The 16,873-nt window shown below is 45.3% G+C and overlaps 1 protein-coding gene and 1 pseudogene across 1 annotated transcript; one reads left to right on the top strand and one right to left on the bottom strand.

The window, feature by feature from the left end:
- Nucleotides 1-6,606: 6,606 nt before the first annotated feature.
- Nucleotides 6,607-11,827, bottom strand: LOC135530167 (uncharacterized). The gene is made up of 10 exons (XM_064958539.1): nt 11,786-11,827; nt 11,476-11,589; nt 9,359-9,712; nt 8,873-9,065; nt 8,679-8,768; nt 8,215-8,307; nt 7,725-8,064; nt 7,131-7,689; nt 6,929-7,040; nt 6,607-6,671 (listed from the first exon to the last, which is right to left on the bottom strand). The coding sequence occupies exons 1-10, from the start codon at nt 11,825-11,827 to the stop codon at nt 6,607-6,609; spliced, it is 1,962 nt and encodes a 653-aa protein (XP_064814611.1).
- A 979-nt stretch (nt 11,828-12,806) lies between these two features.
- On the top strand, nt 12,807-15,795 carry LOC135530166 (ATP-dependent RNA helicase DDX39A-like; annotated as a pseudogene).
- The last annotated feature ends 1,078 nt before the right edge of the window (nt 15,796-16,873 follow it).

Here is a 16,873-nt window from a genome sequence, read left to right as displayed (position 1 = left end):
GTTGGAGGCGTGCGTTGCCGCGCAGTCGTGGGTGAACAGGGAGTACAGAAGAGGGCTCAGAACGCACCCTTCTGGGGCCCCAGTGTTGAGGATCAGCGGGGTGGAGATGTTGTTGCCTACCCTCACCACCTGGGGGCGGCCCGTCAGGAAGTCCAGTACCCAGTTGCACAGGGCGGGGTCGAGACCCAGGGTCTCGAGCTTGATGACGAGCTTGGAGGGTACTATGGTTTTAAATGCCGAGCTGTAGTCGATGAACAGCATTCTCACATAGGTATTCCTCTTGTCCAGATGGGTTAGGGCAGTGTGCAGTGTGGTTGAGATTGCGTCGTCTGTGGACCTATTTGGGCGGTAAGCAAATTGGAGTGGGTCTAGGGTGTCAGGTAGGGTGGAGGTGATATGGTCCTTGACTAGTCTCTCAAAGCACTTCATGATGACGGAAGTGAGTGCTACGGGACGGTAGTCGTTTAGCTCAGTTACCTTAGCTTTCTTGGGAACAGGAACAATGGTGGCCCTCTTGAAGCATGTGGGAACAGCAGACTGGTATAGGGATTGATTGAATATGTCCGTAAACACACCAGCCAGCTGGTCTGCGCATGCTCTGAGGGCGCGGCTGGGGATGCCGTCTGGGCCTGCAGCCTTGCGAGGGTTAACACGTTTAAATGTTTTACTCACCTCGGCTGCAGTGAAGGAGAGACCGCATGTTTCAGTTGCAGCCTGTGTCAGTGGCACTGTATTGTCCTCAAAGCGGGCAAAAAAGTTATTTAATCTGCCTGGGAGCAAGACATCCTGGTCCGTGACTGAGCTGGATTTATTCTTATAGTCCGTGATTGACTGTAGACCCTGCCACATACCTCTTGTGTCTGAGCCGTTGAATTGAGATTCTACTTTGTCTCTATACTGACGCTTAGCTTGTTTGATAGCCTTACGGAGGGAATAGCTGCACTGTTTGTATTCGGTCATATTACCAGTCACCTTGCCCTGATTAAAAGCAGTGGTTCACGCTTTCAGTTTCACGCGAATGCTGCCATCAATCCACGGTTTCTGGTTAGGGAATGTTTTAATCGTTGCTATGGGAAAGACATCTTCAACGCACGTTCTAATGAACTCGCACACCGAATCAGCGTATTCGTCAATGTTGTTGCCTGACGCAATACGAAACATGTCCCAGTCCACGTGATGGAAGCAGCCTTGGAGTGTGGAATCAGCTTGGTCGGACCAGCGTTGGACAGACCTCAGCGTGGGAGCTTCTTGTTTCAGTTTCTGTCTGTAGGCAGGGATCAGCAAAATGGAGTCGTGGTCAGCTTTTCCGAAAGGGGGGCGGGGCAGGGCCTTATATGTGTCGCGGAAGTTAGAATATCAGTGATCCAAGGTTTTGCCAGCCCTGGTGGCGCAATCGATATGCTGATACATTTTAGAGAGTCTTGTTTTCAGATTAGCCTTGTTACAATCCCCAACTACAATGAATGCAGCCTCAGGATGTATGAATTCCAGTTTGCAAAGAGTCAAATAAAGTTTGTTCAGAGCCATCGATGTGTCTGCTTGGGGGGGGAATATATACGGCTGTGATTATAATCGAAGAGAATTCTCTTGGTAGATAATGCGGTCTGCATTTGATTGTGAGGAATTCTAAATCAGGTGAACAGAAGGATTTGAGTTCCTGTATGTTTCTGTGATCACACCACGTCTCGTTAGCCATAAGGCATACGCCCCCGCCCCTCTTCTTTCCAGAAAGGTGTTTGTTTCTGTCGGCGCGATGCGTGGAGAAACCCGCAGGCTGCACCGCCACCGAGAGCGTCTCTCCAGTGAGCCATGTTTCTGTGAAGCAAAGAACGTTACAGTCTTTGATGTCCCTCTGGAATGCTACCCTTGCTCGGATTTCATCAACCTTGTTGTCAAGAGACTGGACATTGGCGAGAAGAATGCTAGGAAGTGGGGCACGATGTACCCGTCTACGTAGTCTGACCAGAAGACCGCCTCGTTTCCCTCTTTTACGAAGTCGTTTTTTTGGGTCGCCGGCTGGGATCCATTCCGTTGTCCTGGTTGAAAGGCAGAACACAGGATCCGCTTCGCGAAAGTCATATTCTTGGTTGTACTGATGGTGAGTTGACGCTGATCTTATATTCAGTAGTTCTTCTCGACTGTATGTAATGAAACCTAAGATGACCTGGGGTACTAATGTAAGAAATAACACGTCAAAAAAACAAAAAACTGCATAGTTTCCTAGGAACGCGAAGCGAGGCGGCCATCTCTGTCGGCGCCGGAAGTATGTAAGTTTAATTGAGGTGAATCATTCCTGTACATTACCAGACACCAGTGATCTGGTGTAACCAAGACAACAGGTCTGGTGAAATGGTTGCCCGGGCTTGTTTATCATAATAAAGGGCAAGGCCCTGTTCACCTGACTAGGTGGAGAAATAGATGGGGGGGGGGGGGCGTGGCCAACAGGGGCGTGGCCAACAGCGCCTTCTCCGACCAACATTTTTAGAGGCCCTCCCATGGCAGCAGAAACAAAATGTTGCCGTTTTAAAACAATTTTGTCTGCTATTCGCAATTCTATACATTTTGCCATGGGGAAAAGAATGCATTTTACAGTTTAATTAAGCTAGTTTCCTGCAATTCTACACATTTTGCCATGGCTTGTGTTGTGTTCTTATGCTACACTTCATGACCAAAAGCTTGTCAAACATCTCATTACAAATTATGGCCATTATTATAGAGTTGGTCCCCCCTTTGGTGCTATAACAGCCTCCACTCTTCTGGGAAGGCTTTCCACTAGATGTTGGAACATTGCTGCGGGGACTTGCTACTTGCTTCCATTCAGCCACAAAAGCATTAGTGAAGTCGGGCAATGATGCTGGGTGATTAAGCCTGGCTCGCAGTCGGTGTTCCAATTAATTCCAAAGCTGTTCGATGGCGTTAAGGTCAGGGCTCTGTGCAGGCCAGTCAAGTTATTCCACACCAACCTTGGCAAACCATTTCTGTTTGGAACTCCCTTTGTGCACGGAGACATTGTCATGCTAAAACAGGAAAGGGCATCGTATAGAATGTCATTGTATGCTGTAGCATTAAGGTTTCCCTTCACTGGAACTAAAGGGCCTATCCCGAACCATGAAAAACAGCCCCAGGCAATTCGTTATTCCTCCTCCAAACATTAGTTGGCATTATGCATTGTGGCAGGTCCTGGTAGAGTCCAATGGCGACAAGCTTTACGCCACTCCAGCCAATGCTTGCCATTGCGCATGGTGATCTTAGGCTTGTGTGCGGCTGCTCGGCCATGGAAACCCCTTTCATGAAGCTCCCGACAAACAGTTATTATGCTGACGTTAATTCCAGAGGCAGTTGGTAACTTGGTAGTGAGTGTTGCAACTGAGGACAGATTATTTTTTACGCGCTACAACACTCGGTGGTCCCGTTCTGTGAGCTTGTGTGGCCTACCACTTCACGGCTGAGCCGTTGTTGCTCCTAGCTGTTTCCAATTCACAATAACAGCACTTACAGTTGACCAGTGCAGCTCAAGCAGGGCAGATATTTGACGAACTGTGATGATGCCACGTTGAGCTCATCAGTAAAGGCCATTCTCCTGCCAATGTTTGTCTACAGAGATTGCATGACTGTGTGCTCAATTTGTATACATCTATCAGCAAAGGATGTGGCTGAACTGTCCGACTCCACTAATTTGAAGTGGTGTCCACATACTTTTGTATATATAGTGTATCTGAGTGAGTCAAACATTATAACAAAATCAATTGGGGGCCCCATGCCAAGACATTTGGGGAATTTTAGGGGAAACACTGCAATGTTGTTTTTGTAATATTATCATCCCTTTAGTATGTGATGTCTCTGAAACAATACAGTTATACTGATCTGTAGCATCCTGTATCTGGGCAAATAATGGTTTGCTTTGTGAGTAACTTTAACCAGTTGCCATTCCATTTCCTCTTTATTCCGTGCTGTAATGTGAAGTGCTTCCAAAATAATATGAACAACAGACTAGAAGGGAGCTTGTAGTAGCTGCAGTAGGACAGGATACTGGAGTTTTAGACTTGATATGTCAGGTCATGGAGTTGCTCCCAGTATCTCAGCGTCAGCAGGATAATGGAGTGGAACTTTAGCACAGGGCAGGCCTCTGCTGATCGCTACAACCAACCAACCACAGTGAGAGTCGGTGTGACGAACAGATAGACAGAATGCAGAGACAGACAGAGATGACAGAGACATCAGACAACTACAGTCCTTATTGTGGCATTCAGCAGTTTTGTACAGCAGAAGCACGCCACAGCCAAGCCGGTGTAAAACACAAAGACTTAATCTGACAACAACACAAAGGCATATTAGTTTACCATTCATTCACAGTTCACCTTAGCATGGATTGCCATAACAACAGCAAGTAGCAGGGATGATGAGAAAGAAGTGAGGTTTACACAGCTGTGTGTAAATGCCAACTGTCACTTTTACTGAGCTGTAATGTTCAAATGTCCCATTCGTGTGTGTGGTAATCTAGTATAGTTTTAATTTAAAAACAAGGTCATGATGTGTGAAGATCAGATCATTGTTTTCTTGAGAGCAAGTGTTTCACTCTCTGTATGGTGAGTGCATTTCCTAGATAAGGTTAAAAGAAATGACTTGATTTCTCACTCAACACACCCTATGCTGGTGAAATCTACCCAGCGCTTTCACTTGGTGGTGCATGTCTCCAGTCTGTTCTATTCCAGCGTTTATAATATTAACAATAATTAGCCTGAAATGCAAGGTAATTTATTCTTTGAAAGGTTGTCCCCAAAAAGACTGAATGCAGATGCTTGGGGCAGAATACTTCACTTTTTTATAGTCAGCCATAATACCTCTTCCATAATAAAATGTTTGAGATCTTTCGCTCTCATCTTTTGGAGTAAAGCCAACCCAAGGGACACCAATTTCTGACTACAATATTCTAACAGCTGTAGCATGCCTTCACTAGCAAAAAGAAAACACCTGAAGGACAAATAACCTGTGTTGTATAGGCTACAAAGAACTGTCTGAGGATGTAATTACGTAGGTTTTGCCTGTTTCTGTTTGTGTGATGGCACTGAGCACGGATTTCAGGCCAATATGCTAATGCCTGCAACCTGGGTTTGTAGCCTAGGCTTCGGCTAGATGATTTCTGCTTTGTTGTCTTCCCTTTCCAATTCAAATGTCTTCAATCCTATGTCTTGGGAAATATGCAAATGAAGACCACTTAAAACATTGCAACGATTGATAACGAAATGAATGGAGTATCAGCACCGCTACAATGTGTCCTCTAACCTCTGATGAAGATTATAACAAAACATGGCCAAGATTTTCTAATGTTCATAAATGACCATTTGCATGGTCAAAAATTTGTCTGGGACAGGTATTAATTCGACAAGAGAGAACAGAAGTCACGATCCATAGCACCGCTCGCAGAACCTCTGATGAATATTAAGAGCAGCTGCAATGTAAAAATACAGGTGGACTTTGGGACAGAAACGTAAACATGCCAGGTCCATCTGATGTATGACAAATATTTATGTGAAACTGGAGCAGCTGAAACAGCAGCTGCACGGTCTGGGGACAGCAAGGAGTGATCATGCCAGGTAGTCCTGAGGAATGGTCCTAGTGCTCACACCTGAAATTATAAAGCAAGAACAACAGTAAATAATGTCTAAAGGACATCGGATAAATAAAACAGCAATGCCCACCTGAATGTTCCCATAATCAAACTGACCCTAGCCCCCCGACACACAAACTACAGCAGGATAAATACTGGAGGCTGAGAAAAACAGGATGCAGTCAGGAGCCATCGCTCGTGGCCCCATCCGAAAATGATCGCTCAGCCCCGTCTGACAGGGCCAAACAGGAAAATATAACCCCACCCACTTTGCCAAAACTATGCCCCCATACAAATAAGGCAGATTAAAATCTTTAAACAACCAGCGTCAATCATTAATAGAAATCATAAACAGAATGGCGTGCATCAGCATTTCAAGACCATTTGCCGTGAGGTGATGCACACACCAATCAGACAACAACACAAAGATCTCCGGCACAACCCAAGCATTATTGGCATGCCAAAGCCAATGAAGGAAGATCACATCAGTGACACCGCAACCCATGTCTAATTCTGTGGGGACGCACCCCATCCAAGTGGCGGCACTCTATTGTGCTTTAGAGATTTATTCCCTCTAAAAAAATATAAAAATGGGGAATTATTCAAATGTAACTCTTATTATGTCAATTGCAATTAGGTTAGGGCATTATTATAGCCTATACTGGCTATAATGACTGGCACAGTGAACATACTCATAACAATGATAATGTAGTAGACAGTAGACAAATTGACCTTAATAATCAATAGCATGCAGGTGGGTCTTTAAAAAAAAATCAAGAAGAAGATCAAAATAGCTGCAAGTTGTGTTTATTGAATTAAATGGGGTGTAATAAAAATTAGTTGTGAGTAGGGGGGGTTGTCTCACTCCCTCTTCTGTTGGCTTTGAGAGTTTATTTAGAAAGTGGGTTGGGGGAGGTGGCAGCAGGTTTTTCCCAAACTCGTCTTCTGCACAGTTACTTTTTGCATTTTTTTTTTGCAGGGGAAGCAAAATAGTTTTGCTAGGGCGGCTGTGATCCGGGGAGGAGAGCCTGTTTTTTCTTAGGCTCATCTGCAGCCACAGTACCTGAACAGGTGACAGAGAACAAGGCATGAAATCAGGGTCGTGTTCATTAGGGTACACAGTAGCAAAATATTTTAAAACAAAAACAAGCATTTGTTATTGGCAAGTTCAAGAAAGTTCCTCCCTGTTTTAGTCCGCTGTCTTCCATTTAGTGGCTAATGAATAAGACCCTGATAACTTCATCATAGTCTCCCGTCCTTACATTACAATAGTGTGCTGAAGACAGATGCACATGTTGACTGACAGAAATGAGGACTTACTATCATTGCCAAGAGGAGACACCTTGTTCTTCTTCTGGTTCTTGTTATTTCCTCGCTTCTTCTTTCCTGACTTCCTCACTTCTTTCTTCATAGCCTCTTCCTTCTCTTTCTTCTTAGTAGAGAGAGAAACAGACATGAGTTGATGCCTCACAATTAAACAGCCCAAATAACTAAACGATCTACTAGTTCTTGGCCGTCTCACCTGTGTGGAGGTGATGTCCTCGAGGTCTGTGGAGAGGGCGCTGCTGATGGGCTTGGTGCTTTCAGAAAGGTAGCTAATAACCTGGGACTTTTCAGAGATGGCTGAGCTTACACTGGTCTTTTCCAAACCAGTGCTGTCATCAGCCATCTCCTCTCGGTCCTCTTCTAGGGTTTCCCTCCAAGCCAGGAGCTCCTCGGTGAGGGTGACGTCACTCCTTGAGGAGTGTGACCTCCCACTACCACGGCTCCTCCTGGCTCCAAAATGGCCATCGGAACTACAGTCCTCTGAATAGTCATCTATGACTTGTGTGATGGTGTCCGCCATGCACCTGATGGCTCCCTCACTACCAGAGCGTGCGGCACGCAGTTGAGCCCGGTTGGAGTCCGAACGCAAGGACAATCTTTTAGCCGCAGTCTTCACGATGGCCTTCACCGCATCCTCCCCACTGAATTGGATGCTCTCCTCCAGGCCAAAGACGACAGAGATGTCAGCATACTTCAGGGCATGCTGGACCTCCACAAAGAGATCCTTCATCAGCCTGAAGGGGTCATTGGCCCTCCTTGTCTGGGGGACTCTGAGGCCTCCAGTTGGCACATGATGCCGTGGAGAATAAACTTCAGAGTCTGGGGGCTCATGACGGTGGCCCAGGGAGTGCTGCAAAGGAGGATGTGCTCCTTGCCTGGTAGGAGGGAGGGAATCTTCTCCAGGGGGTCCTGCCTGTTTTTGGTGGGCATCAGGGAGCTCATCTCGGAGACCTCAGCCCCCCCCACCTCTTCTTCCAGAGTCTGGGCAGGAGCTGCCCATGCTGCCTGGGTTGAGGTGGAGGGCTTAGGGTATGAGACAGTCATGACACTTACAACCACCTCCTCTTCGTCCTTGGGTGAAGAGGAACACAGAGAGTCAGGGAACCTTTCCCTGGCACCGGAATCCAATCCTAAGAAAACACACTCATATTCTGAACTGGTTCAAAGCCACATCCATGTATAACACTATGCAGTATCTAGTACATTTACTATAATGGTAATACACTGGTTATTACACAAGTTATTACTGGTGATATGGGCAAAACAGGTTATAAGTGTACCTTTCTGGATGATGAGTCTGGCCTTGTAATCGTTGTTGCAGGTACTGTTCAGGATGTCTCCCACCCTGGTGGTCAGGACCTGGCAGACGGCCCCTAGTCAAATCAAAATGTATTTAATACAGGGGTTTCAAACTACTTCCATGGAGGGCTAAGTGTCTGCGGGTTTTAGTTTTTTCCTTTCAATTAAGACCTAGACAACCAGGTTAGAGGAGTTTCTTACTAATTAGTGACCTTAATGCATCAATCAAGGCTGGAGTGAAACCCTGCAGAAACCCGGCCTTCTATAGAATGCGTTGACATTTGATTTAAAGTAATTCTTCACACATAACATATCTCCAAACACTGTGTAGAAAAATAAGAAAAAAAGAGGAGAGAAAATGAAAATACCATTACTGACAATAAGAGAAAAGAAAGAAGGGGAATGTGCGGGTGCAAAAGACGGTAAAAACAACATAATAACTAACCTAGTGCCTCCTTGTTGTCATCGGAGAGGGAGAGGGAGCTGGAGGACTGGAGGGTAACTTTAGTGCCCTTCTTGATAGCTGGCAGGACACCTACAGAAAGAGGATCGTAGACATTAGTGGATCCTTCCACCATATATCGTTTTAGAATTCTATCAATAAATCCAGGTACTTTGGAAGTGGAGATGAATACTCACTGTAACTGGTTGTTTGAGTTAGAGTTTGAGGCAGTGCCAACATACCAACTACTTGGCGGCTTAGTTTTTTCACCCCTGACTTAGCCTCCCTAGACCTTCTAGCCTTGATAACCTCTGTGGCCTTCTTTTCTGCCTTTGCTATATTTGCCTCTCGGCTGGGCCTGGGGCCTTGCGGGGGCTTCGGCACAAGGTTCTGAGACAAATAACAACAGTGGGGAAATCATATCACCATAGAAACCACATTTTTCACCATAGGCATGATGGTACTGAGTGACATGTCACATAAGGGTTAACCTTAGAATTAGAATCTGAATTAAAATCTGAATTCCAATACTATTAGTTCTGACTAGTAGGTGGTCCATGTGTCTTAATGGCGTTATTATAGCGTTGTAAACTGGTTTTCAACCCGTCGTATTACTACATTGCGACCAACTGGCCTCCGTGACAACCAGACGTTTTGCAACAGAACTAAAAGATGTTTCTTACCTTTCGAGGGCTATCCTGGGGGCAGTCTACCAGGGCTGGCAGGCTTAGTCCATCATGGCCAGCGGAATGGACATCTGCCTTTCGAGGGCTATCCTGGAGGCAGTCTACCAGGGCAGGCAGGCTTAGTCCATCATGGCCAGCGGAATGGACATCTGCCTTTCGAGGGCTATCCTGGAGGCAGTCTACCAGGGCAGGCAGGCTTAGTCCATCATGGCCAGCGGAATGGACATCTGCCTTTCGAGGGCTATCCTGGAGGCAGTCTACCAGGGCTGGCAGGCTTAGTCCATCATGGCCAGCGGAATGGTCATCTGTCTGGAGCACTTGCTCTCGAGCACAAGCTTGGAGGTTCCCAGCCTGGGGTATAGGAACATAAGGAAATACAGAGAACTTAAGCCCTCCATTATTATGCCCACTTTTCCAACTATAAACCATAACCTTAGAATTACAATCAGAATTCAAATCGGAATTCCAAAACTATTAGTTCTAACTAAACTCAGCAAAAAAAGAAACATCCTCTCACTGTCAACTGCGATAAATATTTGTATGAACATAACAAGATTCAACAACTGAGACATAAACTGAACAAGTTCCACAGACATGTGACGAACAGAAATGGAATAATGTGTCCATGAACAAAGGAGGGGTCAAAATCAAAAGTAACAGTCAGTAACTGGTGTGGCCACCAGCTGCATTAAGTACTGCAGTGCATCTCCTCCTCATGGGCTGCACCAAATTTGTCAGTTCTTGCTGTGAGAAGTTAACCCACTCTTAAAAATGAAATAAGAAAATGTTACCCCACTCTTCCACCAAGGCACCTGCAAGTTCCTGCACATTTCTGGGGGAAAAGCCCAAGCCCAAGCCCTCCGATCCAAAAGGTCCCAGACATACTCAATGGGATTGAGATCCGGGCTGTTCGCTGGCCATGGCAGAACACTGACATTCCTGTCTTGCAGGATATCACGCACAGAACGAGCAGTATGGCTGGTGGCATTGTCATGCTGGAGGGTCATGTCACGATGAGCCTGGAGGAAGGGTACCACATGAGGGAGGAGGCCGTCTTCCCTTTAACGCACAGCGTTGAGATTGCCTGCAATGACAACAAGCTCAGTCCGATGATGCTGTGACACACCGCCCCAGACCTTGACGGACCCTCCACCTCCAAATCGATCCCGCTCCAGAGTACAGGCCTCGGTGTAATGCTCATTCCTTTCGACGATAAACGCAAATCCGACCATTACCTCAAGTGAGACAAAACTGCAACTTTTTGCCAGTCCTGTCTGGTCCAGCGACGGTTGGGTTTGTGCCTATAGGTGACGTTGTGCCCGGTGATATCTGGTGAGGAGCTGCCTTACAACAGGCCTACAAGCCCTCAGTCCAGTCTCTCTCAGCCTATTGCGGACAGTCTGAGCACTGATGGAGGGATTGTGCGTTCCTGGTGTAACTCGGGCAGTTGTTGTTGCCATCCTGAACCTGTCCCGCAGGTGTGATGTTCACATGTACCAATCCTGTGCAGGTCTTGTTACACGTGGTCTGCCATTGCGATGACGATCAGCTGTCCGTCCTGTCTCCCTGTAGCGCTGTCTTAGGCGTCTCACAGTACGGACATTGCGATGTATTGCCCTGGCCACATCTGCAGTCCTCATGCCGCCTTACAGCATGCCTAAGGCACATTCATGCAGATGAGCAGGGACCCTGGGCATCTTTCTTTTGGTGTTTTTCAGAGTCAGTAGAAAGGCCTCTTTAGTGTCCTAAGTTTTCACAACTGTGACCTTAATTGCCTACTGTCTGTAAGCTGCTAGTGTCTTAACGACCGTTCCACAGGTGCATGTTCATAAATTGTTTATGGTTCATTGAACAAGCATGGGAAACAGTGTTAAAACCCTTCACAATGAAGATCTGTGAAGATATTTGGATTTTTACGAATTATCTTTAAAATACACGGTCCTGAAAAAGGGACGTTTCTTTTTTTGCTGAGTTCAGTAGGTGGTCCATGTGTCTTAATGGCTTTATTATCATGTTGTAAACTAGTTTTCAACACGTCATATTACTAGATTGCAACCAACTGGTCTCCGTTACAACCAGACGTTTTGCAACAGAACTATAAGACGTTTTCTTACCTTTAGGGGGCTGTCAATGGGGCAGTCTACCAGGGCTGGCAGCCTTAGTCCATCATGGTCAGTGATGTCTGTCTGGAGGACCTGCTCTCCAGCACTAGCTTGGAGGGTCCCAGCCTGGGGTATATGAACATAAGGAAATACATTTAACCTTAGCCCTCAATTAATTATGCCCACTTTTCCAACTATAAATCATATCAATCTGTTTTTTACAGCATATAGGTTATACTACCAAGAAGATATCCTCATTACATATCAAGAGGGATAGCCCCAGAATTAACAAACTTTTTTTTTAATCACTTATGAGACTTACTTTTAGAATAATTTTTCTCAACAGTTTATGATTTCTATCCATTGTCCTTTCAGGCACCCTTCAGATTGGACCTGACATTTTTTTAAATAAACAAATACATTTTAAAATACATTTCAAACATTTTTTTACAGCATCTTGGCCAGTTATGCTGTACTTACACTGAATGTCTTCTTTGTCCACTCAAAGTGATTTATTTGAACATGAGGATGACTGTCCTTTGCAAAGCATCAACTCAACTGAGGCAAAAGTAGCGCACTGAACATTTCTTGAGTTCGTTTACGTCATAGTCTTCTATATTCCATCGTACATTATGACGTCAACTACAAAAGCACAGAGCGACCACTCCGGGAAATTAATGCATTGTTTCTGATCACATACGATATCTGAAAAATGTTTACATTGTAACCCAATTAATTTAGGTTCAGTGAGGTTTTATCGTATTATATGGATAAATGTTGCCCTCTGTTGGCCATAACTGATATATTATAGTCAAATAAATCAAATCATTGATGGGTTTGGTGAGGGAAGACAGATGTTGTAAGCTGATATGATCAGGGCATGCACACATATTGCCCATGAATGAATAAATGTTTTAAGCCAAATGTCTATTTGTCCCAGACAGTCATTGTTACGCCTTTGCCCAAATTGCCCAATATAGCTTCATGTCACACATCTATCATAATTTATACAAACTGGATGAATGCAGGCTGTTGGTTTGTAAATGTTGTAAATAAATATGTATATAGTATGCATATTATTATTATTGTTTCATTCACTTATCTTTTTGACCTGCACTGTTGGAGTTCAGATCTTAATAAGAATTTCACTGTACCCTACAATTACATCTGCGACCGACTAATAAACTAATCTAATCGACTGGTTCCGAGAATTACATTTTAGGTCAAGTTAGGCCCTAGAAATGTCTTGCTCGTTATTAATTTGAGCCAACGTTATTTCTGAATATTCACCTTGCATTTGGAACCTATTTCCCTTTATGGCACTTTGCTGTCACAAAGTTTGAATGAGGAGGCGCCTGCCATTGTTTGTGCGGAGAGTGAGGCATGATTCCTTGTTCAACTTGATTGAATCGGGCAACTGGCTAACTACTGTAAACTGAGTTGCAGGGTGGTCGCTGGTCCAATCCTTGTTTCTAGCTAGGTAAATTGTAATGATTATGTGCCAAATGTATTCGCTTCCCATTTTGCGTACTGTCCAGCTTTGGCGGTGTGCGTGCGGCCTGCTACTAGCATTATTAGCAGCTAGCTAATGCTATGTAGGAATACACGTTTGAGGAGTGTTTCCCAAACTCGGTCCTTGGGACCTCAGGGGGTTTTGGTTTTTGCCTTAGCACTACACAGCTGACAACGAGCTGTTGGACTATGAAGAGGATGAGGAGCCTCAGGTTACCCCGGAGACCGCCACACCTGCGGGCAAGAAGGAGGTAATGGGCTTTTACGTCTCCATCAACAGCTCCGCCTTCAGAGACTTCCTGCTCAAACGAGAGCTGCTCCGCGCCATTGTCGACTGTGGCTTTTAACTTCCTTCTGAAGGTGAGCCTCACAGGCACTTCCCACCTTCAACCAAGGACTGTTTTTGACTTTGTCCATTCCGTGTGTGTCAAATGGCACCCTATTCCTGGCATAGTGTACCACTATTGAGCTGGGCCCATAGGGATTTGTTCAAAACTAACGCTGTGTGTGACTGGGTCCTGGTCGAAAGTAATCCACTATATATAGGGTGTCATTTGGGACTCCGACTATGAGTTATACATGTATGCCCCTTCAAGCATCACATCATACTTAAACTGGTAATCTCTGTATACCTGTCGCAGGACCCACTGGTTGATGCTTATTTATAAAACCCTCTTAGGCCTCACTCCCCCTCCCCTATCTGAGATATCTACTGCAGCCCTCATACTCCACATACAACACCTGTTCTGCCAGTAACATTCTGTTAAAGGTCCCCAAAGCGCAAACATCCCTGGGTCGCTCCTCTCTTCAGTTTTCTGCCCCTAGTGACTATTCAGTTTTATCTCAATCTCTTCATTCAAAGACTCGATCATGGACACTCTTACAAAGCAGCCACAACTGTCAGTGTGATGTGTTGTCTACCTTCTTGCCCTTTGTGCTGTTTTCTGTGCCCAATGTTTGTACAATGTTTTGTGCTGCTACCATGCTGTGTTGTCATGTGTTGATGCCTTGCTATGTTGTCTTAGGTCTCTCTTTATGTATTGATGTGTGTTTTGTCCTATATATTTTCATATTTTTAATGTTAAATCCCAGGCCCCAATCCCCGCAGGAGGCCTCTTGGTAGGCCGTCATTGTAAATAAGAATTTGTTCTTAACTAACTTCCCTAGTTACGTTTCTGTCTTTCAGTCCAACATGAGTGCATCCCACAGGCAATCCTGGGCATGGACATCCTGTGCCAGGCCAAGTCTGGTGTGGGCAAGACTGCTGTGTTTGTACTGGCCACCCTGCAGCAGATTGAGCCTGTGGACGGGCAGGTGAGTGGTTGAATAATGAAATTAATCTCTACATTGTGGATGCAGCAACTGAATTGCCTTTACATCCTCCCTCCTTTACTAAAAATACCTTTCGATGGAGAATCCATTGAGTGCTTTGTAGTTTAGGAATAGGCTTAATCTGTATCTGGGGATACTTGCATAAGAAAGTGCCTAATCGCCAACTTTATTTAACTTTTATTTGGACTAGGCAAGTCAGTTAAGAACAAATTCTTATATACAATGATTGCCTACCCCGGCCAAACCCTAATGACGCTGGGCCAATTGCAGTCTGAATTTGTTCTCCTTTTAATCTCACTGTTTACACTGTTGTTCTATCCTATTGGATAATCTTGTGTGCTTTTTGTTTCTCTGCTGTCCAGAGAGCTCTGTATTAAACATCCTCCCCTACCTCTCTCTGTCTACCAGGTGTCTGTGCTGGTGATGTGCCACACACGAGAGCTGGCCTTCCAGATCAGCAAAGAGTATGAGCTCTTCTCCAAGTACATGCCTACCGTCAAGGCAGCCGTGTTCTTCGGGGGCCTGTCCATCAAGAAGGATGAGGACTCGCTGAAGAAGAACTGCCCCCACATTGTGGTGGGAACGCCAGGCCGCATCCTGGCCCTCATCCGCAACAAGACCCTCAACCTGAAGAACGTGAAGCACTTTGTCCTGGACGAGTGTGACCAGATGCAAAGTGCCAGATGTGAGTGACGGGAGCAAGGAGTAAGTTGAAACGTCACAGAGTAAAGGTCAACTGAAAACGTGTTCCAATGTACCACTTAGAATGCACTTCTAATACACTGTCCTACTAAGTAGTAGTGGATCTTGGAACAGAATGTGATAGATGGTGTGACTTAAGTAAGGATTTAGCCAAAACGTAGGGAAGTGTTTACATTTTATGTAGTCCTCAGATTTCAGGCTAAGTGGGTTGACTTTTTTTGTGACAGCCATATTATTTTCCTATCGTCTCTCCCTCAGACATGAGGCGTGATGTTCAGGACATCTTCAGGCTCACACCCCACGAGAAGCAGTGCATTATGTTCAGCGCCACCCTAAGCAAAGAGATCCGTCCTGTCTGCCGCAAGTTCATGCAGGATGTACGTTGAAGGGTTTCTTATAACCCGTGGTTATCTACATGTTCTGAAACTTAAAGTTGCGGGTCACAGTTTCAGTGTACCCACAGGAGTGAAGGAGGATTTAGAATGCCTGTTCTACTTATTCTAAATCTATGGGTGCCCCCCTTCCTCCCCCAGGCTTTCCCGGTACCAGCAGTTCAAGGACTTCCAAAGGCGGATCCTGGTGGCCACCAACCTGTTTGGCCGAGGGATGGACATTGAACGCGTCAACATCGTCTTCAACTACGACATGCCCGAGGATTCCGACACCTACCTGCACAGAGTGGCCCATGCAGGCAGGTTCGGGACGAAATTCATTATATCGGTCCATGGCCCTGTACAGCAGATGTTATCTAGAATCGAGATGAATCTAATGAATAAGTTGCTTTGATGGTAAGCTTGAATGAAGACCAGACACATCTGGGCTAATTAGCTAATATCATGTCATCTGGTGAAGCTCCCTCAGACTACCCAAGTTCCCTAAACGCAACCACATTTAGAATAATAACTGCTTCCTGAATTCCTCGTGTCGCAATAAGCACTCTCCTGATAATCACGTTTCCATGAATACCAAGGGGAACATGGCTTTAAAATACACACTTCCACCATCCTCCCTCCAAAGGAATTGCAAAGCAATGCGATGTGACTAATAATTTATTCTGCAATGGTCGTGAGTGTATTGTCGGAGGGGGGCTAGGCCGATCTGACCCTGATCAGGTCTGTGATTCAATAAGATACAGATTAAAAGGATCACCAGCACTGCTGCGTTAACCTCAAATAGATTACAAACAGATTTAACACTACACCAACAACCCCGGATGCCCTTGCATTTGCCTAGGCATTAACAAAAAATACACACATAAACGATACACGGTATGTCCATGGGATTGGTTTAAGCCTCACTTTACCAAAGTAGATGAACCAACCAGATCCCCTTTTCTGGGGCACTGATTAAAACTGATCTGGGACCAGTATAGTTAGTGTGACGTCAAAAAGAAACCATCTGACCTATTACTATTACACCTGTGCCACTTTGGTACAATAGCCTCAGTACATTGTGTCACCAGTTGATTGTGTGTTCATTCAGCTCTATATTAACACCACATGAATCCTCCCTCTGGGGTTACAGAACAGGTCTGGACAGTTTGCCACACACACTGGAATGGGCCAATAGAGAGGCGACGTTAATTATACTCCCAGAGAGAGTGAACTGAGGTGAATCATTCCTGTACATTACCAGACACCAGTGATCCTGGAAAACTAGTGCAACCAAGACAACCGCTCTGGTGAAATGGTTGCCTGGGCTTGTTTATCATAATAAAGGGCAAGGCCCTGTTCACCTGATGAGGTGGAGAAATAGATGTGGGGGGGGCGTGGCCAACTGCACCTTCTCCTACCAACATTTTTAGAGGCCCTCCCATGGCAGCAGAAACAAAATGTTGCTGTTTTAAAACAATTTTGTCTGCTAT

Source organism: Oncorhynchus masou, unplaced genomic scaffold, assembly GCF_036934945.1.
Source record: "Oncorhynchus masou masou isolate Uvic2021 unplaced genomic scaffold, UVic_Omas_1.1 unplaced_scaffold_1280, whole genome shotgun sequence".
NCBI lineage: Eukaryota > Metazoa > Chordata > Actinopteri > Salmoniformes > Salmonidae > Oncorhynchus > Oncorhynchus masou.
This window is presented reverse-complemented; position numbering and strand designations above follow the sequence as displayed.

Bases quoted from the DNA above. Each gene is read 5' to 3' on its own strand.
- LOC135530167 (XM_064958539.1), bottom strand. From the start codon at position 11,827: ATGGATAGAAATCATAAACTGTTGAGAAAAATTATTCTAAAA. The intron at 8,769-8,872 runs GTGAGTATTCAT...CTCTTTCTGTAG, and splicing joins AACTCAAACAACCAGTTACA to GTGTCCTGCCAGCTATCAAG. The intron at 7,041-7,130 runs GTGAGACGGCCA...CTCTCTACTAAG, and splicing joins AGGACATCACCTCCACACAG to AAGAAAGAGAAGGAAGAGGC.